This window comes from Ylistrum balloti, unplaced genomic scaffold (assembly GCF_031769215.1).
Source record: "Ylistrum balloti isolate Yb309-2 unplaced genomic scaffold, AGI_CSIRO_Ybal_v1 Utg370966, whole genome shotgun sequence".
In the NCBI taxonomy this organism is placed as follows: domain Eukaryota; kingdom Metazoa; phylum Mollusca; class Bivalvia; order Pectinida; family Pectinidae; genus Ylistrum; species Ylistrum balloti.
The window spans coordinates 132,183-154,518 of record NW_026782543.1 but is presented as its reverse complement, the minus strand read 5'-3'; the positions used below and the strand labels follow the sequence as shown (position 1 = coordinate 154,518).

At 37.6% G+C, this 22,336-nt stretch overlaps 1 protein-coding gene across 1 annotated transcript; it reads right to left on the bottom strand.

The window, feature by feature from the left end:
* Positions 1-1,544: 1,544 nt before the first annotated feature.
* Positions 1,545-22,165, bottom strand: LOC132559795 (mRNA-capping enzyme-like). Its single transcript, XM_060224421.1, has 19 exons — positions 22,095-22,165; positions 21,050-21,159; positions 20,630-20,739; positions 20,034-20,140; positions 19,290-19,378; positions 18,948-19,023; positions 18,393-18,423; positions 18,102-18,210; positions 17,192-17,289; positions 16,529-16,632; positions 16,145-16,246; positions 14,926-15,061; positions 14,463-14,534; positions 13,314-13,478; positions 13,033-13,104; positions 12,330-12,430; positions 11,807-11,873; positions 10,466-10,589; positions 1,545-4,793 (listed from the first exon to the last, which is right to left on the bottom strand). The coding sequence occupies exons 2-19, from the start codon at positions 21,117-21,119 to the stop codon at positions 4,609-4,611; spliced, it is 1,818 nt and encodes a 605-aa protein (XP_060080404.1). The 5' UTR covers positions 21,120-21,159; positions 22,095-22,165; the 3' UTR covers positions 1,545-4,608.
* Positions 22,166-22,336: the final 171 nt, after the last annotated feature.

Below are 22,336 nucleotides of genomic sequence, written 5' to 3'. Positions count from 1 at the left end.
CTTCTTTCTCTTCCCTCCTCTGTTTTTTTTCCCTCTTAATGATACAAATATCAGAAACATCTGTAACAAATTTTCACTAATCAGTCCCAAGATCAAATGGGCACAACTAAGGCCCTAGTGAAACCAACATTTCAAATTTGAGGGTGATTCATTCTGTGCTTCTAAAGAAATAGCTATGGCAAACTTTATATAAGATCTGCCAGTTATTTTGTTTTCCTGATCAGTCTAAAAATCAAACGGGCACAACTAAGGACCAAGGTTAATCCACATGGGAAACTTAAGAGTGATCCATCTCAGAAATAGCAATAACAAATTTTCTTTTTAAAAATCAAATATGGCTGCCTGTCCGCCATTTTTTTCTAATCAGTCACAAAATCAAAGGGTATAACAAGGGACCAAGGGAAACATACATATGAAATTTGAAAGAGATTCATCCAGCACTTCTCAAGAAATAGCAAAATTTCATTTTTGTAATCCATGATGGCTGCCATTTAAGCCATTTTGTGTTTCTGATCATACTCAAAATCAAACAGCACAACTTAGGATGAAGGGAACCTAGATATGAAATTTGAGAAAGATGTATCAAGTTCTTCTCAAGAAATAGTAATGACAATTTTTTGTAAAAGGACAGACGACAGACCACGGAAGTAGAACAATTTGAATAGCTCTGGACTAAAATGAAATTTCCGTAATATGTTTATCATTATGGAGTTCTACAAAGCAAATAAGTCTATAAATACTCCATATTTATTTAGTCAGCACTGTTGCCATTACTTCATTGATCATATAAATAAAATTCATGAGTGCAATAATTTTATAAAGGATGATAAAAACACACATTATATCAATCAGTTAAAGAGGAATGCTTTAATCTTCTTGTACTTTTAAATGGTTGTCATTGTACATTTGATTTATTTTTTTATTTTTTTACAAAATTTGCCCTTGTTATATTGATTCTGCATGAGGTTGAGATTTAGTTATAAACAGATCTTTTTTTCTTTTTAATAACCACTGGAAATTATCCTTGTTATTATTACTTTCGTTCATTAGAGGATGTACAACTTTCAGGGGACTGGTACAGAATGGGACAGGATGTACAGCTTTCAGGGGACTGGTACAGAATGGGACAGGATGTACAGCTTTCAGCAGACAGGTACAGAATGGAATAGGATGTACAACTTTCAGCAGACAGGTACAGAATGGGATAGGATGTACAACTTTCAGGAGACTGATACAGAATGGAACAGGATGTACAACTTTCATCAGACTGGTACAGAATGGGACAGGATGTACAACTTTCTGGAGACAGGTACAGAAAGGAATAGGATGTACAACTTTCAGGAGACTGGTACAGAATGGGACAGGATGTACAACTTTCATCAGACTGGTACAGAATGGGACAGGATGTACAAATTTCAGGAGACTGGTACAGAATGGGACAGGATGTACAGCTTTCAGGAGACTGGTACAGAATGGGACAGGATGTACAACTTTCAGCAGACTAGTATTGTATTGGTATAAGAGAGAAAACACAAGACACTTAATATGATCTCAATTAGAATCTTTATTATCTTTAATTTGCTCGGGTCTCTGAGAAATACCAGTGTATTGTAAATGAATAAAAGAAGGACATTATACACCAAATGACTTCTAGTACTCCAGTTCTCACATATGATATTGATCACTTGTGTATAATGAAGTAGGATCCTAATGGTATATATTTAATATAATAATATGTGCACAGGCTCTGGAGTTTTTTCTCAGTATCATTTGATATTCTCTGATGTGTAAAACGGTGCTACCAATGGGAAAAATAAGTTGTGACAAGTACCTGTTCATGACTACACCTTGGTGTTTAAGCCTGTAAAAGAAGAAGTGTACCTAGCCAGTCAAAGCAATGAAAATAAATTAATATGTATCAATTTGACATTAATAGGATCTTTCCCTAGCTGGAGGGTAGGACAAAGAAATCTCTCCCCGAGGAGGAGATTCTTGATTGTCTAACCTGAGACTTTGCCGAGGGTTAGATTGTCAGGAATCTCTTCCGAAGGTATAGCTTTCTCTATCCTACCCTCAAGGTAGGCAATGATCTTTTTCTACCCTTTTTTCCCTTGAAAATAAATAAGCAAATAAATACACGTGACATATAACCATTGATATAGTCATTTGCATTTGAGACCCAAATGACAATTCTTATTGGCGTCCATGACCCCAAATGACCCTGACACGTCATAAAAATGACATCATTTACAACATGAACCAGAAATGTCACTTTCCGTGCATGCAGGCTGTCTTGCTGGGGTTAGACAGAAATACTTTACCCTCACCGGAAGTTGAGGATATTTCTGTCCAACGGGGTTGAAAATATGGACACCAGTTTTAACTGTGTAGAATAATACAATACTGGGTACCATACCTCAAGACACCAGTAATGGACAATACTGGGAACCATACGTTAAGATGCCTGTAATTGACAATACTGGGTACCATACCTTAAGACACCTGTAATGGACAATACTGGGTACCATACCTTAAGACGCCAGTAATGGACAATACTGGGTACCATACCTTAAGACACCTGTAATGGACAAAACTGGGTACCATACCTTAAGACACCTGTAATGGACAATACTGGGTACCATACCTTAAGACACCTGTAATGGACAATACTGGGAACCATACCTTAAGACACCTGTAACGGACAATACTGGGTATCATACCTTAAGACACCTGTAACGGACAATACTGGGTATCATACCTTAAGACACCTGTAACGGACAATACTGGGTATCATACCTTAAGACACCTGTAACGGACAATACTGGGTATCATACCTTAAGACACCTGTAACGGACAATACTGGGTATCATACCTTAAGACACCTGTAACGGACAATACTGGGTATCATACCTTAAGACACCTGTAACGGACAATACTGGGTATCATACCTTAAGACACCAGTAATGGACAAAGTGTTTTTTGCTCTAGCTTTTAGGCAAACAAGTTTGTGATAATGAATTCACTCTATGGCACCTGTTATGTATGAAATATCACTGGAATGATATGAGAGGATCATCACAAAAACACAAATCCATTGAAGTTACAGAATAGGATGTAAGTGTTTAATGAGACTTCAATATCTGTGGCAGGTGTCAAAAGTAGACTCAATTCAGGTGCGTAATGTAACCTAATACCATGATAAAGGAAACCTTTATAAAACTGATTTACGTTATTGTCTCATTTCAAAAACATAAGATATGCAAGATTCAATGCCAGCGATGTGAAATAAATCTATCATCAAACGAGAAATTAACAGAACTCCTGATGACTTTCCCCTGTGTAGAGGATATTACATGAGTTCCCATTTCATGATATCTATGAAATGAGTCTGAGAATTTATCTTTTTATCTGGTGAAAGATTAATGAATAACTATTTTCTTTAAGCTTGTATCAAACTGGAAAGAATGAACAATTCTGTAATTAGAGTTAACACACAATCTTTATAAATTTTGCAAACTTTCATGAAAACAGCATTTTAATGGCCTAATAAATTTTATAATGGACATTTTTTTAAAAGGGAGATTCTTAAAACATAATCAAAATGCTTTATGAAGAGTCTGACACAATCATGATTTTATTCACATAAAATCGACCTAGAAGTTGAATTCTTCAACAATAATCTGCTTAAATCTCCTAAGATGGGAAGACATGGAACAAACATTCAAGTGACCCTGATCAATATGTCAGGATTGATTAATTACAATGATGCAATATCCAATGTATGAAAAACACAGCACTTATAAACATTGCACCAACAGGTCCTGTCAAAAAATCCACAGGGGATACAGCTAGTCCTTTCAAAGTCACAGGTTCAGAGACTAGCATTGTCAGTCTTGTAAGATCATTTCGCTGTAATTTAGTACCTGGTAATACAAAGAAATGTTGTCATGTAGTTTCAGCCTAAAGTGGTCTCGAGATTAATGGTCTTGATGAACAGTGTTTCAATGTTTTTGATTTTCAATTTTTTGTCAACAATTTTTAAAAAAGGGAATACAGTTTTCAGGAAAATTGCAAAACTGGCTTCAAATTTTTGTCTTTTGATTTTCAAACTGTCCTCTTTCTGCGACTTTATTCCAACCTTAAAACAACAAAACACCAAACCCCTCAAAACTAAATGAATGTGTTCTACTTCATTTTCTTGGTGGATTTCTACATTATCTTGCAGACTGCAAAGGACTAGATCAAATATCAAAGCAAACAAATAAAAAAGGTTGTTTCAGTGATAGATTAATATTGGATAGTATCTACTTGTAAAATTCTACCAAAGATGTCATCACAAAACACCAAATCTCTTACATTACAGCTTATCTTTGACAAGAATTTTAATTCAAGACATATTTCACATTCTTCACATTCCAGATGTTTTATATAAATGGCTAGTTTCTTGTCCTAATTCCTTTACATAGAGATCATTGACAATGCATCTTTCTCATCATTTCACTATACAGAAGTATACTTCCATACTGGTTTGTTGAGACACCAGACATTTTGAACTTCTTCAAAATGTGTAGTGATATTTAAGACATCAGAATCAAATTAGAACCACTGTCATGTGCCTGTCATCTCCCGTCTAACTTGTTTGGCAGGCGGAGGCATGAGATCTCTGTCACTACCCCCGCTCACAGGCGGACGTGTTCTCACTTGTTCCTGTTTAGTTAAATGGCTTGGTAAATTCTCCACAGCATTGAATAGAATGTCTTTAGTCACTGGTGTCTGTATACTCTGCCAAACTCCTGCAAAATACAGCAAAAATGATGTTCACAATAACAGCCAAACCATCAATGCTACGTCTATTATGTAAATTACTGAATACCATCACATGAATATTGTCCAAGTTTTTTAATTTTTATGAAAAACAAAATTCACTGACAGATGGTGTGCTGCCCCTAATGGGAATTTCATCTCTGTTGACTACTGGATATTCCTACAGACATTGACATGGAAACTGGAGGCCCTGTTAACATGGAAACTGGAGGGCCTGTTAATATGGAAACTGGAGGCCCTGTTACAATGGAAACTGGAGGCCCTGTTAACATGGAAACTGGAGGACCTGTTAAAGGTGTTCCTTTTTCTGTTAATTACTGAATATTCCTACAGACATTGACATGGAAACTGGAGGCCCTGTTAACATGGAAACTGGAGGCCCTGTTAACATGGAAACTGGAGGTCCTGTTAACATGGAAACTGGAGGTCCTGTTAACATGGAAACTGGAGGCCCTGTTAACATGGAAACTGGAGGGCCTGTTAATATGGAAACTGGAGGACCTGTTAACATGGAAACTGGAGGCCCTGTTAACATGGAAACTGGAGGGCCTGTTAATATGGAAACTGGAGGGCCTGTTAATATGGAAACTGGAGAGCCTGTTAACATGGAAACTGGAGGGCCTGTTACAATGGAAACTGGAAGGCCTGTTAACATGGAAACTGGAGGCCCTGTTAACATGGAAACTGGAGGGCCTGTTAACATGGAAACTGGAGGCTCTGTTAACATGGAAACTGGAGGACCTGTTAAAGGTGTTCCTTTTTCTGTTAATTACTGAATATTCCTACAGACATTGACATGGAAACTGGAGGACCTGTTACAATGGAAACTGGAGGCCCTGTTACGATGGAAACTGGAAGGCCTGTTAACATGGAAACTGGAGGCCCTGTTAACATGGAAACTGGAGGGCCTGTTAACATGGAAACTGGAGGCCCTGTTAACATGGAAACTGGAGGTCCTGTTAACATGGAAACTGGAGGCCCTGTTAACATGGAAACTGGAGGCCCTATTAACATGGAAACTGGAGGCCCTGTTAAAGGTGTTCCTTTTTCTGTTAATTACTGAATATTCCTACAGACATTGACATGGAAACTGGGGGCCCTGTTAACATGGAAACTGGAGGCCCTGTTAACATGGAAACTGGAGGGCCTGTTAACATGGAAACTGGAGGCCCTGTTAACATGGAAACTGGAGGTCCTGTTTAAGGTGTTCCTTTTTCTGTTAATTACTGAATATTCCTACAGACATTGACATGGAAACTGGAGGTCCTGTTAACATGGAAACTGGAGGCCCTGTTAACATGGAAACTGGAGGTCCTGTTAACATGGAAACTGGAGGCCCTGTTAACATGGAAACTGGAGGCCCTATTAACATGGAGGCTCTGTTAACATGGAAACTGGAGGACCTGTTAAAGGTGTTCCTTTTTCTGTTAATTACTGAATATTCCTACAGACATTGACATGGAAACTGGAGGCCCTGTTAACATGGAAACTGGAGGCCCTGTTAACATGGAAACTGGAGGCCCTGTTAACATGGAAACTGGAGGTCCTGTTAACATGGAAACTGGAGGCCCTGTTAACATGGAAACTGGAGGCCCTGTTAACATGGAAACTGGAGGTCCTGTTAACATGGAAACTGGAGGCCCTGTTAAAGGTGTTCCTTTTTCTGTTAATTACTGAATATTCCTAGAGACATTAACATGGAGACCGGAGGTCCTGTTAACATGGAAACTGGAGGCCCTGTTAACATGGAAACTGGAGGTCCTGTTAACATGGAAACTGGAGGGCCTGTTAACATGGAAACTGGAGGTCCTGTTAACATGGAAACTGGAGGTCCTGTTAACATGGAAACTGGAGGCCGTGTTAAAGGTGTTCCTTTTTCTGTTAATTACTGAATATTCCTAGAGACATTAACATGGAAACCGGAGGTCCTGTTAACATGGAAACTGGAAGGCCTGTTAACATGGAAACTGGAGGCCCTGTTAACATGGAAACTGGAGGCCCTGTTAACATGGAAACTGGAGGCTCTGTTAACATGGAAACTGGAGGACCTGTTAAAGGTGTTCCTTTTTCTGTTAATTACTGAATATTCCTACAGACATTGACATGGAAACTGGAGGTCCTGTTAACATGGAAACTGGAGGCCCTGTTAACATGGAAACTGGAGGCCCTGTTAACATGGAGGCTCTGTTAACATGGAAACTGGAGGACCTGTTAACATGGAAACTGGAGGCCCTGTTAACATGGAAACTGGAGGACCTGTTAAAGGTGTTCCTTTTTCTGTTAATTACTGAATATTCCTACAGACATTAACATGGAAACTGGAGGACCTGTTAACATGGAAACTGGAGGCCCTGTTAACATGGAAACTGGAGGCCCTGTTAACATGGAAACTGGAGGGCCTGTTAACATGGAAACTGGAGGACCTGTTAAAGGTGTTCCTTTTTCTGTTAATTACTGAATATTCCTACAGACATTAACATGGAAACTGGAGGACCTGTTAACATGGAAACTGGAGGCCCTGTTAACATGGAAACTGGAGGGCCTGTTAACATGGAAACTGGAGGCCCTGTTAAAGGTGTTCCTTTTTCTGTTAATTACTGAATATTCCTACAGACATTGACATGGAAACTGGAGGCCCTGTTAACATGGAAACTGGAGGCCCTGTTAACATGGAAACTGGAGGCCCTGTTAACATGGAAACTGGAGGTCCTGTTAACATGGAAACTGGAGGCCCTGTTAACATGGAAACTGGAGGCCCTGTTAACATGGAAACTGGAGGTCCTGTTAACATGGAAACTGGAGGCCCTGTTAAAGGTGTTCCTTTTTCTGTTAATTACTGAATATTCCTAGAGACATTAACATGGAAACTGGAGGTCCTGTTAACATGGAAACTGGAGGCCCTGTTAACATGGAAACTGGAGGTCCTGTTAAAGGTGTTCCTTTTTCTGTTAATTACTGAATATTCCTACAGACATTAACATGGAAACTGGAGGTCCTGTTAACATGGAAACTGGAGGCCCTGTTAACATGGAAACTGGAGGCCCTGTTAACATGGAGGCTCTGTTAACATGGAAACTGGAGGACCTGTTAACATGGAAACTGGAGGCCCTGTTAACATGGAAACTGGAGGCCCTGTTAAAGGTGTTCCTTTTTCTGTTAATTACTGAATATTCCTAGAGACATTAACATGGAAACCGGAGGTCCTGTTAACATGGAAACTGGAGGCCCTGTTAACATGGAAACTGGAGGTCCTGTTAACATGGAAACTGGAGGCCCTGTTAACATGGAAACTGGAGGGCCTGTTAACATGGAAACTGGAGGCCCTGTTAACATGGAAACTGGAGGCCCTGTTAACATGGAGGCTCTGTTAACATGGAAACTGGAGGACCTGTTAACATGGAAACTGGAGGCCCTGTTAACATGGAAACTGGAGGCCCTGTTAACATGGAGGCTCTGTTAACATGGAAACTGGAGGGCCTGTTAACATGGAAACTGGAGGGCCTGTTAAAGGTGTTCCTTTTTCTGTTAATTACTGAATATTCCTACAGACATTGACATGGAAACTGGAGGTCCTGTTAACATGGAAACTGGAGGCCCTGTTAACATGGAAACTGGAGGCCCTGTTAACATGGAAACTGGAGGCCCTGTTAAAGGTGTTCTTTTTCTGTTAATTACTGAATATTCCTACAGACATTAACATGGAAACTGGAGGCCCTGTTAACATGGAAACTGGAGGCCCTGTTAACATGGAGGCCCTGTTAACATGGAAACTGGAGGTCCTGTTAAAGGTGTTCCTTTTTCTGTTAATTACTGAATATTCCTACAGACATTGACATGGAAACTGGAGGTCCTGTTAACATGGAAACTGGAGGCCCTGTTAACATGGAAATGGAGGCCCTGTTAACTGGAGGCTCTGTTAACATGGAAACTGGAGGCCCTGTTAAAGGTGTTCCTTTTTCTGTTAATTACTGAATATTCCTACAGACATTGACATGGAAACTGGAGGCTCTGTTAACATGGAAACTGGAGGCCCTGTTAACATGGAAACTGGAGGTCCTGTTAAAGGTGTTCCTTTTTCTGTTAATTACTGAATATTCCTACAGACATTGACATGGAAACTGGAGGCCCTGTTAACATGGAAACTGGAGGCCCTGTTAACATGGAAACTGGAGGCCCTGTTAACATGGAAACTGGAGGTCCTGTTAACATGGAAACTGGAGGCCCTGTTAACATGGAAACTGGAGGCCCTGTTAAAGGTGTTCTTTTTCTGTTAATTACTGAATATTCCTACAGACATTAACATGGAAACTGGAGGCCCTGTTAACATGGAAACTGGAGGCCCTGTTAACATGGAGGCCCTGTTAACATGGAAACTGGAGGACCTGTTAAAGGTGTTCTTTTTCTGTTAATTACTGAATATTCCTACAGACATTAACATGGAAACTGGAGGCCCTGTTAACATGGAAACTGGAGGCCCTGTTAACATGGAGGCCCTGTTAACATGGAAACTGGAGGACCTGTTAAAGGTGTTCCTTTTTCTGTTAATTACTGAATATTCCTACAGACATTAACATGGAAACTGGAGGTCCTGTTAACATGGAAACTGGAGGTCCTGTTAACATGGAAACTGGAGGTCCTGTTAACATGGAAACTGGAGGCCCTGTTAACATGGAAACTGGGGGTCCTGTTAACATGGAAACTGGAGGTCCTTTTAACATGGAAACTGGAGGTCCTGTTAACAGAAACTGGAGGTCCTGTTAACATGGAAACTGGAGGTCCTGTTAACATGGAAACTGGAGGGCCTGTTAACATGGAAACTGGAGGCCCTGTTAACATGGAAACTGGAGGGCCTGTTAACATGGAAACTGGAGGCCCTGTTAACATGGAAACTGGAGGCCGTGTTAACATGGAAACTGGAGGCCCTGTTAACATGGAAACTGGAGGCCCTGTTAACATGGAAACTGGAGGACCTGTTAAAGGTGTTCCTTTTTCTGTTAATTACTGAATATTCCTACAGACATTGACATGGAAACTGGAGGTCCTGTTAACATGGAAACTGGAGGGCCTGTTAACATGGAAACTGGAGGGCCTGTTAACATGGAAACTGGAGGTCCTGTTAAAGGTGTTCCTTTTTCTGTTAATTACAGAATAAATCTACTTAGTATTTCTTCTAACATTAATGAGGAAACATGGGGCCTCTTATGGGGTTTCAACTCTCTAAATTACTGGATAGTTTTACTGAAAATTTATACCTACATTGATGAGGTAACAGGGGGCCTCTTATGGGGTTTCAACTCTGTGAATTACTGGATAGTTTTACTGAAAATTTATACTGACATTAATGAGGTAACAGGGGGCCTCTTATGGGGTTTCAACTCTGTAAATTACAGAATATTTCTACTGACATTAACACAAAAACAGGAGGCCCCTTATGTGGATATCTGTTCTTTGCATTACACAGTAGAGTCAAATACAAGATACTTACCCATAGCTGTACTGTAAGATACTTACCCATAGCTGTATTGTAATATACTTACCCATAGCTGTACTGTAAGATATTTACCCATAGCTGTAATATAAGATACTTACCCATAGCTGTACTGTACGATATTTACCCATAGCTGTATTGTAAGATACTTACCCATAGCTGTATTGTAGCTGTTAGGGTGAGATTTATCTGTTCGCTGCCTCATAAACTTCCACTCCTTCCCATCCCAAGAACACTCCACAATTTTACCATCAAGGTCCTTAATACTCTTAGTATACTGAAAATAATATAAAGCCAATTAATGACCATCATTCTTTACGAACACTACAGTAGTCCTACTTAAAATGGGTTAAGACTGGAAAAGCAAAGTACCGTATTTTAGTCACACCAGTATACCGTTACAAGTATATTCATACAAAAGAAGGATTTAAAACTAATTGCTCTTTTTCCCAAATTGGGCCCCACACTTCCTGACCAGGGGGCCCAGACCACAATAAACATCATCCATCTGCCCCAACGGGGTCAGCAAACAACTTATACAAGTCTACTTCACCCAAGCATGCATCATACAAAAATTAGGGCAGATACCAGCCATTCATACAGAAGGTTTTTAAAAAATATGCACTATTTCCCAAATTGGGTCCATCCTTTCCAGACCAGGTGGCCAAGTCCCCCAATTTATACAAAACTGATGCCCCTTCATTCAAGGATGCTTCAGACCAAAATGGGCAGAATCCATAAATTCCTACTGAGGAAGAATTATAAAGAATGTTTTTATTTCCACTTTTTGGTCCACCTCTCCTGACCCAGCTGGCTAAGAACCACAGTTTATATATATATTTTCTATCTATTTCCCCAGTGGGGACCTTTGCCTTCCACCCTTGGGGTAAGACACTAAACATACCAATTTGATTCCCCCTTAACCAAGGACACTTCAGACAAAACTGGGGCAGAATCCAGGCCTTCCTAAAGAGGAAGAAGGATTTAAAAGAATTTGCTGATTTCTCCTGTTTGGCCCTACCCTTCCATCCCCAGGGGGGCTTGACCTAATGTCTATTCAGAATTGATCACACTTTACCCAAGGATGTTTCAAACAATAAGGACAGAATTCTGACATTCAAACAGATTACAAAAGATTTTAAAGAATTTGCTTAATTTCCCCTATTGGGCATTGCTCCTCAGACTCTGATAGGGAGGGAGTGGGGGCACAGACCCACCATTTACAGAAATCTGAGTGTACTTCCCCTTAGGATGCTCATGACCAAATTTGGTCAAAATCCAAAATCCACTAAGTTGTTCACAACTAGAAGCAATTTGTAGGAGAAGTTGAGGGAAGCTGTGGTATAACATAAACTCACTTAACCCTTCATGACAGGCGATCTAATTACCTTGATACAAGACATGAGCGCAATGTCTAAGTTGAAAGGAATCTCTCACCATTTGCAGATGCTACAGTTCCTACTTGATCAGATTGCTAACCCTCAGATTGCTTACCCTCATCATGGCCATTGGGGGTTCCAGTCCCAGCACGTACAGATAAGCTTTGTTTTCAGCAAGCATCCTGTGGCCAAGAATGAAAATTATTTTTGTTCTCTGAAAGTCTAAGCGTCTCATCCAAAAAGTGCCTTAATGTCTCTTGTATTTGAATCTATCATTTACTGGTATTATCATTTATAGACAGGTATCTCAGAAACTGTGGCTGCCTTCACAGACAGGTATTAGCTGTATACAGGTGTTTTTTACAGACAGGTGTTAAAGGATAAATGTCTGCAGGTAAGTTAATGTTTGCCTACTATTCCAATAGCCTTGCTTTGTGACAAAAGTAATAACTTTCCTCATTAGTACAGGTTCAAATTATCTTAATTATCAGTTTAGAGTAAAGATTTGTTCCAATACTCACTCCTCCAAGTCTACCTCAATATGACACTGATCCTTATTTAACTAGAACTATCAATTGGATTTCTGCTCCACATTTCTCTTTTCATAAAAATCGTGAGTTACTGAGATTTTGAGTTACCCTTCGCGTTTCTCTTTTACAATCTTGAGTTTAAAGTCGATGGAGTTTTGATCTGGAGGTTTCCACTTGAGCACCTCCATACATCTGCCAGCACAGTATGGCTGTAAGTTGGATAAACAAGGGGAAAATCTCAATTAACAGTTAAAATCATATGTAGAAGAATATTAAATATGTTTATAGTCATAATCATACACAGGGGAATATTGTCTCTAGTCACAATCAAAGTAAAATATTGTCTACAGTCATAATCATACACAAGGGAATATTGTCTCTTGTCACAATCAAAGTAAAATATTGTCTACAGTCATAATCATACACAAGGGAATATTGTCTCTTGTCACAATCAAAGTAAAATATTGTCTACAGTCATAATCATACACAAGGGAATATTGTCTCTTGTCACAATCAAAGTAAAATATTGTCTACAGTCATAATCATACATAGGGGAATATTGTTCATAGTCAACATTATAGGTGTGTTAACAAACAACATCAGAAATTTGGAAAATTGCAAAAGACAATACACAGTAAAAGTTTTATCAGTAATTCAACATCTGATTGATGAATAAACAACAACGTCTCAATGACTCTAATTTGTGACAGAATAATGGTACACACAACTTGAATCCTAGTTTTTAACATCTAGGTTTTGTTTTATATTATGGTGTGGTGGGTAACTTCTGTGAACAAAAACACATACTTACATCAGGTACAGGCTGGAAGACTAGACCATCCACCTCATGGCTGACTTGCTTTGAGAAATGGCCGTCTAGTATCTGTATAAGAAATCCCCAGGATTAAATGTGATAAATATTTAGACTTTAACGTTTAATAATAAATACAGGGATTCATTAAAAAATGTTAAATGTTCAAAAATTATACTTTTTATCCAACGACTACAAATAATCTTCATTTTTACACAGAGTATGTGACATCCTACAAATCACCATCATGAGGGCCCTGTATGACCTTGTTTCATTCTTACCTTCCGACAAACTGTGACGTCCCAGAAAGGTTTGGCCCTTATGCTAAATGGCTCCTTGTTCTTGTCCAATTGTCCTTGCGCCATTTTTGCATAACGTGGTCCAATGATTTCTTTCTCAATACAGTGTAATCGTGTATTAAAACTGGTCTTTCCGACCTCGTTTCCCTGAAAACATTATTTTTCCTCTTCCAACATCAAGCAGACAAAACATCAGCATTCTCTAATGAAGTTTACAAAAGTTCATGTTGATAAATAAAAAAGAATACAAATGTGCACATGGCAAATAAAACAGAAATGCTCAAACTCCTTTCATTACATGCATACATTTATATTTTGCAATGACAGAAACTGCCATGTTAAAAAACCACTATTCTTCAAAAGATATCATGAGGAAAGCAACATCCGAGAGAGATTAAATGGCTCCTTATTCATGTCCAATTGTCCTTGTGTCATTTTTGCACAACGTGGTCCAATGATTTCCTTTTCCATCAGTGTAATCATGTATTATAACTGGTCTTTCCAACCTTGTTTCCTTGAAAACATGATTTTTCCTCTTCCATCATGAAGCAACAAGTCACAGCAGCCTCATTAAATATGTGCAGAATTCACCGTTAATCAAACTTGGACAATGGATTAAGGTAACAAGTGTACCAAGCAAGTTTCATCACAATCCGACCAGTCCTTAAAAAGATATCAGGGCTCTTGACCTGCCAGATTTGGTGCCGAATCCCAATGCAAAATAGTATCTTCCAATTTAGACCCTAAGTTTTCCCAATTCTAAGGAAAATGCTGCTATTTTTCCCAATTCTAAGGGCCCCTGGCCCCTGTCCCAAAATGGGGTGTGAGAGCCCTGGATATTATGTGGAAAGCTGCATCTAGAAGGACAGAAGGACAGAAAGACAGATCGATGGAACCTATTTGAATATCCCTGTTAAGATTAAAACACAATCCTGCTGAGCGCCTTGTCAGAAATTTAACCAGAGTCTCCAGCATTATAATCCAGGACTCTACAATTTCAATGAAAATGGCATGCTCCATCAGCTGAATGCCAATGACAGTATTTAACACTGTGTACAAGCCAAAACAACCTGCTCCTTTTATATCTGAATGCTACATAAACAGCATGCATGGCAATGGAAGCATTCTTACCTCAAATCTTACAATGTCGTACACGAGGTATCGTGGGACCGTTCGGCCGTCAATCTTGTCTAAGATCATCTCCTAATAAGGTAATAAAGGAATATGAGTACAAAGTTTGTCTACAATAAACAACAATGCCTGATACAAATATTGATATTCAACTTCAGATCCAATGAAAACAAACACCCCCCTCTCTCTTATCCCAACAGGGGTTTGTTCATTTATGGCGACAACACCATTTATTTGCATTTTACATATAACAATTCAGACATAAACTGAAACAGACCTGCAAATATCACATCAAACACAGGCCTCAAAGCACACAAACTCGTCAGAAAGAAAATTAAGGAATCAACAAAGACACCTGGTCCAACAGGTCTCGCTGATGAATGAAAACAAAGAGGGAGAGAACATGGAGAAAGCGATATAAACATTTTGCTTTTGTTTTTTGTTTTTAGCGGTGTAAACTTACCCCATCAAGGAGAGTATCTTTGATGCTACTTTTAGGATCCTTCCTGCGTGGAAATTCAAGGTTTGGTACATGGAATACAGTATTATCTCGGTCAAACATGAACACTTCATTCTTTCCATCAATCAGCATCATATATCTGTAATTATCAACCGATTGGAAACCTTACATAACTGTCTTTACATAAAAGCATAATCTCTTAAGCTTTATATGGCATTTCAAGTAAACATCTTTCTGGCTTCAGACTACCAGTTTTGTTTGTCAGTGCAACCCATATCTATTTCATCATAATTGACATATTTTACTATATTAGACACAAATAATAATGGCAGATGGAAGTTTTTTCAGTTCAAGGCTTTGGTTTTCTTACCAAGCTGAATGTATCACTTATCAACCTTTTTTTTATCCGCTGAGATCTCTGAACAAACCAAGACTATTATCAACATCTACTTCTAATTCTAGTGATACTTTCGGTCTCGCATAAACAGATGGGTCAGCTGATTCTGATAAGAGATAAGCCAGGTACAGATTGGGACTGAGACTGGAGGGCAGAACAATCAGCATTGGCAATATAAAGAGTCCATCTGTTCCTGTCTGAACTAACTGGCTGTCAGGTACAGATTGGGACTGAGACTGGAGGGCAGAACATTCAGCATTGGCAATATAAAGAGTCCATCTGTTCCTGTCTGAACTAACTGGCTGTCAGGTACAGATTGGGACTGAGACGGGAGGGCAGAACATGCAGCATTGGCAATATAAAGAGTCCATCTGTTCCTGTCTGAACTAACTGGCTGTCAGGTACAGATTGGGACTGAGACGGGAGGGCAGAACATTCAGCACTGGCAGTTTAATGAATCCATCTGTACAAATCTGAACTAACTCAATAAATATCATTAGATTTAATAATTTCTGTATAATACAGGGTCTGTGCATGCATATACTGTCGGAAATATGCTGTTAAGTATGTCAAAATAGGTGATATTTTTGTTTGTTTTTCAAGTTTGACAGGAAATTCACAAACTACACTTTGACCATTATATATATATCTGAAAAAATATAATTCAATTAAGAGAAACGCTTTGGGAAGTAAGACATGTCTGAGGTTCCTTAACACGCTCCATTGTCTCCTTGTAGTTGACCTTGTTCTTATTTGAGAGCATGAAGGATGAACAGAAAACTGTTTCTTAAATTCTACTTTACTTTACAGAATTCCGTCGAGTACCTTGTTCCATCAGCTTTCCAGCTGACTTTGTACGGTTTCTTTTGGACAAATGACAGATTCTTAATATCCATTGAAACGGGTTGTGAACCAGGAAAGCCAGAGCTGAAAGTACAATATTTAATATACTGTAAAACTAAATATATTTCCATGTTTTCATGAAATCCTTCATTTATCTCCAAGATATCATTAACAACAGGAACACACTGCTTTTCGTATGACAACAACATTTGTTGAGGTAACAAACCTTATCTTATATCCAAATCATACCTTCAAGGTCTGACCTCTAACTCAAGATTTCTTACTTATAACCCCTTACTTGCGACCTTAACTCTTGACCTTTATTTTTGAACTCTAAACCCTCGCCCATACATGTGAGAGAGTTACCTGTTCCAGCCACACATGAGTTGGCAACGTCTCTGTATCTCTGCCAGTTTGGGTTGTAGACGAAGTTGTGATACACCTTTCACACCCTCCATAAACTTGGCATCCTGTAACACAAGTTAAAGATAAACCACATGTAGGTTACTGTAAACATACTATTTTTGGTAGAATCAAATTTTGGACAATGATGAATTTGTGCATTTTCTGTAATTGCTATACAAACAACAAACATAAACTACCATTAGCACAATCAGATTTTAGCAAACTTTCTTTACCATGAAAATATATATAACATTACTGCTAAAATGTGTGTTTAGCGTAGTAACAAACCCTTCCTAAAACACCTCGTTAAACATGTCAAACTATTCCAACAAAATTAAAGGATTTCATAATATTTTCATGAATTAAATTAAGCACTTAACTTCTGTAACATACAGTAGTATGATACAAACTATAATGTCTTTGGATTAAACATTAAGGAGTAAATGTGAGGGCAATTGTTGTTGCAACAGAAGAATTTTTCTAATTTTCCTTTCCAATTCAACAGACAATAATCTAATTGAGGTAAAAAGAACTGCAATGCTTTTAAATTTACCTGTAAAATAGGGTCACATGACCTAAAAAGGTGTATAGATAATCAACAATGTGAAAGATATGTAAGTTTACTTTTTTGACAAATTCTCTTCTTCGTCCTTTAAATCCTCCTCCCTCAGCAGAACTCTCACCATTAATAGCATTACCATTATCATCCTGGTCATCCGTTTCTACAAATATAAACACATCTATATGTCTTAATATCTAAAACGGTAAATAGAATGTCATTTTTCAAATAACATCATCTGTTGATAGAATAGAAGTTCTTATAACAAAACCAGTAGAAGATTAGAGTGTGACATTTCTATAACTACACCATTACCTTCATCAGACAAATAACCAATGTGGAGAGTAACACTGGTCATTTGTCTGATGAAGGTAACAGTGCAGTTATAGAAATGTCACACTCTAACCTTCTACTGGTTGTGTTATATTAACTGTAAGGTGACGGTGTAGTCACTGAAATGTCACACTCTAATCTTCTGCTGGTTGTGTTATAAGATGAAGGTGACGGTGTAGTCATTGAAATGTCACACTCTAATCTTCTGCTGGTTGTGTTTTAAGAAATTCTATTCTATTGACATCACCAACCTGAAGAAAATGTTCCAAAATGACATCATCTGTCATTTTCTAATTACCCAACATCTTACACATATGAACTGAGGACTTTTGGACTGTGTAATTTTTTTATTAATAACATATCATGGGTCATTTAATGATATCAAGGGAATAAGAGAAATAGCTATGTAATCAGGGTCTACAGAAAGAAACTATTATCTCTTCTCTCTCCTAGTATACACTATGGCCAAATCCAATTCTGACCTACATGGTCTTGATGGCAAAATGGCACAATCACTCACTTTTGGTTTGTGCGTGCACAGTGACAGTAATGATAAAATGCCGGTTGGGAAAATTAGGTTAGTGCACCAAAGCCAAGTGTGTCATCAAAAACAATGAAAGAGTATATAATTCTGCACCTTACCATCACACCAGTCTGGCAGGGCAGGGGCCGGAGGCGTATCTTCCTTTTCACCGTACCGTGTGAACAACTCTTCCAGGTAGTCCTGTTTATATATACCAGGTGGCCTCGCCTAGAATCAGCAATACACAATAGCACTATACAAAGTCTGATCTTTCTATGATTAGATTTGTGAGTCGTATTCACCCATAAAATCAAGTGATTATGAGAGAGATTTTTTTTTTATTAAACAAGATTAAAGTCCTCTTTATGATGTTTGATATTACGGTAAATTTTAATCCTCAAGCAACTTACCTGGGAAAATGTATGGACAGCTGCCTCTATACTGTAATGTAAAATAACTGTTGAAACAGTGCGTTAAATAAAACTAAATTAATAACAGGCATTTGGTGGTGGTTTTCTTTCTACACTACATCTTGGAATACCTCGAGCATTATTATGATTACATTTAATCACATTAGATAAAAAAATCTGTCAATGTGACTAACAGGAATTTCTCTTGTATTGTAGACAAATCTGAACAACCCTAATCAAACTCTAGATTGGATGTATATGATGCAGTAAAAGAAATTCCAAGCAGGGTATTACATCTTGTGTTTTTGTAACAGGATTTATCCAGATATGACCTCAGTGACATTTTGAGAAGTCCTAATACCGAGAGATCTATCAGTGTATTTTTTCCACTTGAATTTTAATGCCTGTATCAATTAATCAAATATGGAAATACATTATTAAATATTTCTGTTTTTTCCTTGATTTAGGGAAAACAACACACTCCTCAGCTAGAGGCAACAGGACAAAAAATATCACTTTAAAGACTTTCAGAAATTTGATAGGGTTATGTCTGACCTCCATGACAACTTCTCCACCAGGTAAGCACAGATCAGGAAGCCTGTTCTGTTGAAGCCATGAGTACAGTGTACACCTGTTGGAAACAAACATAAGTCTGTACAGAAAACCTTAAAAACATATTGCTATCTTTACTTATGTTTGGTATTCTACAAAGTTTTCAAAAGAATGTTTTAAGAATTACTATATACATAATGAGTTTATATAAAATTTTCTGACAGTAAATGTATGTAAACAAACAACACATGTTTCAATAACATGGCTTGCATGGGTTCAAACTCCATGCCTACAAATGAAGCAAAATATATTTAGTAATCTATTTTGTATGGTAGAATACCTTACCAATGATTTCTAGTGGTTTTTGAGAGATGAAATGGTGACATAGATTGTTGAAAATATCCACATGTTCACTAGCAGGTGTTTCTCCATGACTGCAAAACAAATTAGTACAAGGTCAACAAATAAATCTACACTGAAAATCTTATGCATGTATTTAAATAATGTAACATTCCTCAGCCAGCAGGAGGCCCTAAGGAATTTGGCTTAAACACTCAACCATATAAGGTACATAAATATATTTACAACAGAAGCCATTTAGCAGTAGAATTTTAAGAACTGCATAGGAAGAACTTTAAATGAAGTGGATGTTTTTCACTTTCAGACTCAATAACTTCTACCCCCTGAGAAGAATGCAGGTTCCTGTTCTAACAGCTTTGAATCCTGTTCCACTAAGGATAATTCTGGTCAAGTTCAGTCCTAAACACTTCTAAGCAATAATTGAAATAGAGCTTAAACTAGAAAATATCTACCTGCTATGTGAATCAGAATATGACTAGGAGTAGATGTGATGATACTATGGATATTTATAAGTGAAGCTTGTTGTGAAGTTCCCAAGACATGACAAAGGTTTGGAACATTATGGGTATTGGGTAAATTTATTAGCCTCCCAATAAAATAGTGGGGGCATAGGTTTGAATTTTCCAAGGAAGGATCATCATTTTTCAATTGGGACTTTCGACAGGGGATTGATCCCATTAACACACCACTAGCATAAACAAGATACTTACCAAACTTTACATGACTTACCCTCTACACTGGAGTTTAACATATTTACAGTCATGATTCTTTTCTATCTCCTCTTTGTTGTAGAATCTATTGGTGTTTGTTAGGTCAATCAGGAGGCCCATTTTCAGCTAAATACAAATAATGTCATTAAACTCAGGTATCAATGCTATATATCATATATCAAACATATGAAAAAAAAATACTGTGATCTTCTTCTTCAAGAACAACACTTACATTACTTTGTTAGATAAACAAGAATACAACTAGACGGACAAAAATTACCTTTTTTTCCACAATAAGCCCAAGGGGCCAACATTAAACTGTAAAATCATATCTTTTCATTTGGATCAAATTTCCCGATGTTCCAAAAAAATACAAATGTTTGTTGGTACCAGATTTTGTGGTTAAATCTTGATGACAAAATCCACAAGTACTATACTCCATGTACTTTAATCCCTCTTTTACATTTCTAATTTCTGACTATCTAAATTCTTTGAATTAGAATACCTACAAATTCAACGAAGATAAATTACCAATGAAAATTGATGATTTTACAGTACTTCTGACTCAAGTACTACAGTACCATTAACATTTGTTAAAGCATACAACACACTTACTTTCATGGTTTTCAGGGAGGAAAATAGAAGATCTGGGTTGAAGCGACTGTACTCTGGTATCTGGTCATCATATTTACTATCCAACATAGTCTTGAAGGGCAAAAACTTTCCTATAAAAAAGTATTTCATAAAGTAACTTCAAGCTTAAATTCCAAAAAATACATAGTTGAACTTAATGGTTAATGAATGTTTCCCTGTGTACAGCAATGCAAGCAAAACAGGACCTAGAGGAGTACAGAAATTTTGTTTGGAAATGCTTATAACCTATTATCATACTGTCAGAGTTCTGCCTTGCACTGCCAAGTGTGTCAGGACAGGCTTGTTTGATGAGTGCATAATGCCAAGCATTGCCAAACGAAAATTTATTCAAGTGATTAGGTTGGTGCAGACGAACAGATATTAGTAAACAACATAATATACCTTGAACAAGCACTCCTTTTCTGGGACAGTTGACCCATCTGGGTGGACAGCCGCCTAACTTCTTACTCATTGTGATTGGGTTATCTTTCCTTGATGAGGGCCATTGTGTCCTGACAAAATAACATAGAAAACTTGATTACAAACCATAGTTTAATGATGTATTTATTTCAATTCAACTACATTCTGAATAATCACACTAAGATTACTTTGCATAAATTTGTTTGTATAACCCATGTTTTGAGAAAAAGAAATGTGTCTGATTCAAGTGAACATTATCTCTATCAAACATCGGATACAAATTTAGTTATGTAATGTCTGTGAATCATGTCTTGTGGCTGGTGAGACATGACTTAACAGTGTGCTTCTTTAACGGGACAGGATTAGTATGCCATTAGGGATCAAACCTGCGACCCCTGGCTTGCTGGTCTGCAATTCTACTGATCAAACTAAGGGCAAATTGCCTCTGGCGGGAAGCTAGAAGGTGACCATATCTTGACGTACACTTAAAATCTGCCTTACTTGCATTAGTCCAAATTATTTTGATGTTCTTTCAATGTTTAAATCTACACTCCCAAGCCAATAAATCAAAGTCAATAGCACATCAAAATAATTTAGACTTCTTTATAAGGAAAATGAGACTTTGAGAAATTTTATTGTGCTTGACAAAAAGGAGAATTAACCTTGTCAACAAAACCAAGAAGTTTCAAATTAAACTGTCCATTTAAAAGATACAGAGAAATTAAGGAAAGTCGTTTGTTCTCAACATGTTGGTTGAAAATTTTCTCCATGTGCGACTAAGCAAAATAATTAGATGCTCTATAAGTGAAATTCAGTATACTAGCTATATTTTACATATAGATCGACGGTGTCTGGTGACTAAGCTGGGATAGGTTTCCATTCTGTAGTTGTGTGTGTCTGCCAAGGCATCTAGAAATAAATTACGGCTAGACAGAATACACTGTGATTTAGGTTCTATCTGTATGTAAATAAATAGTCATAACAGTAATAATATCCGATTAATTGTAATATTTGAAATCTGTCATACCATTTGTGACATCCACACAATGAGAATATCACAAAGTTTAGTGCGTTTTGCACTTTACGTTCAATTTCTATTTCTTTCAACCGGAAGTCAACAACAGTCGGAATACCTTTGATTTATTTGTAACTATACATGAAGATATTTAAGACTATCCGAAAATATTTTTTCCCCTGAAAATATAGATTTGTATTTCTATGTATAAATATTATGTGAAAAACTCTATAATGTTACGATATTAAATGATT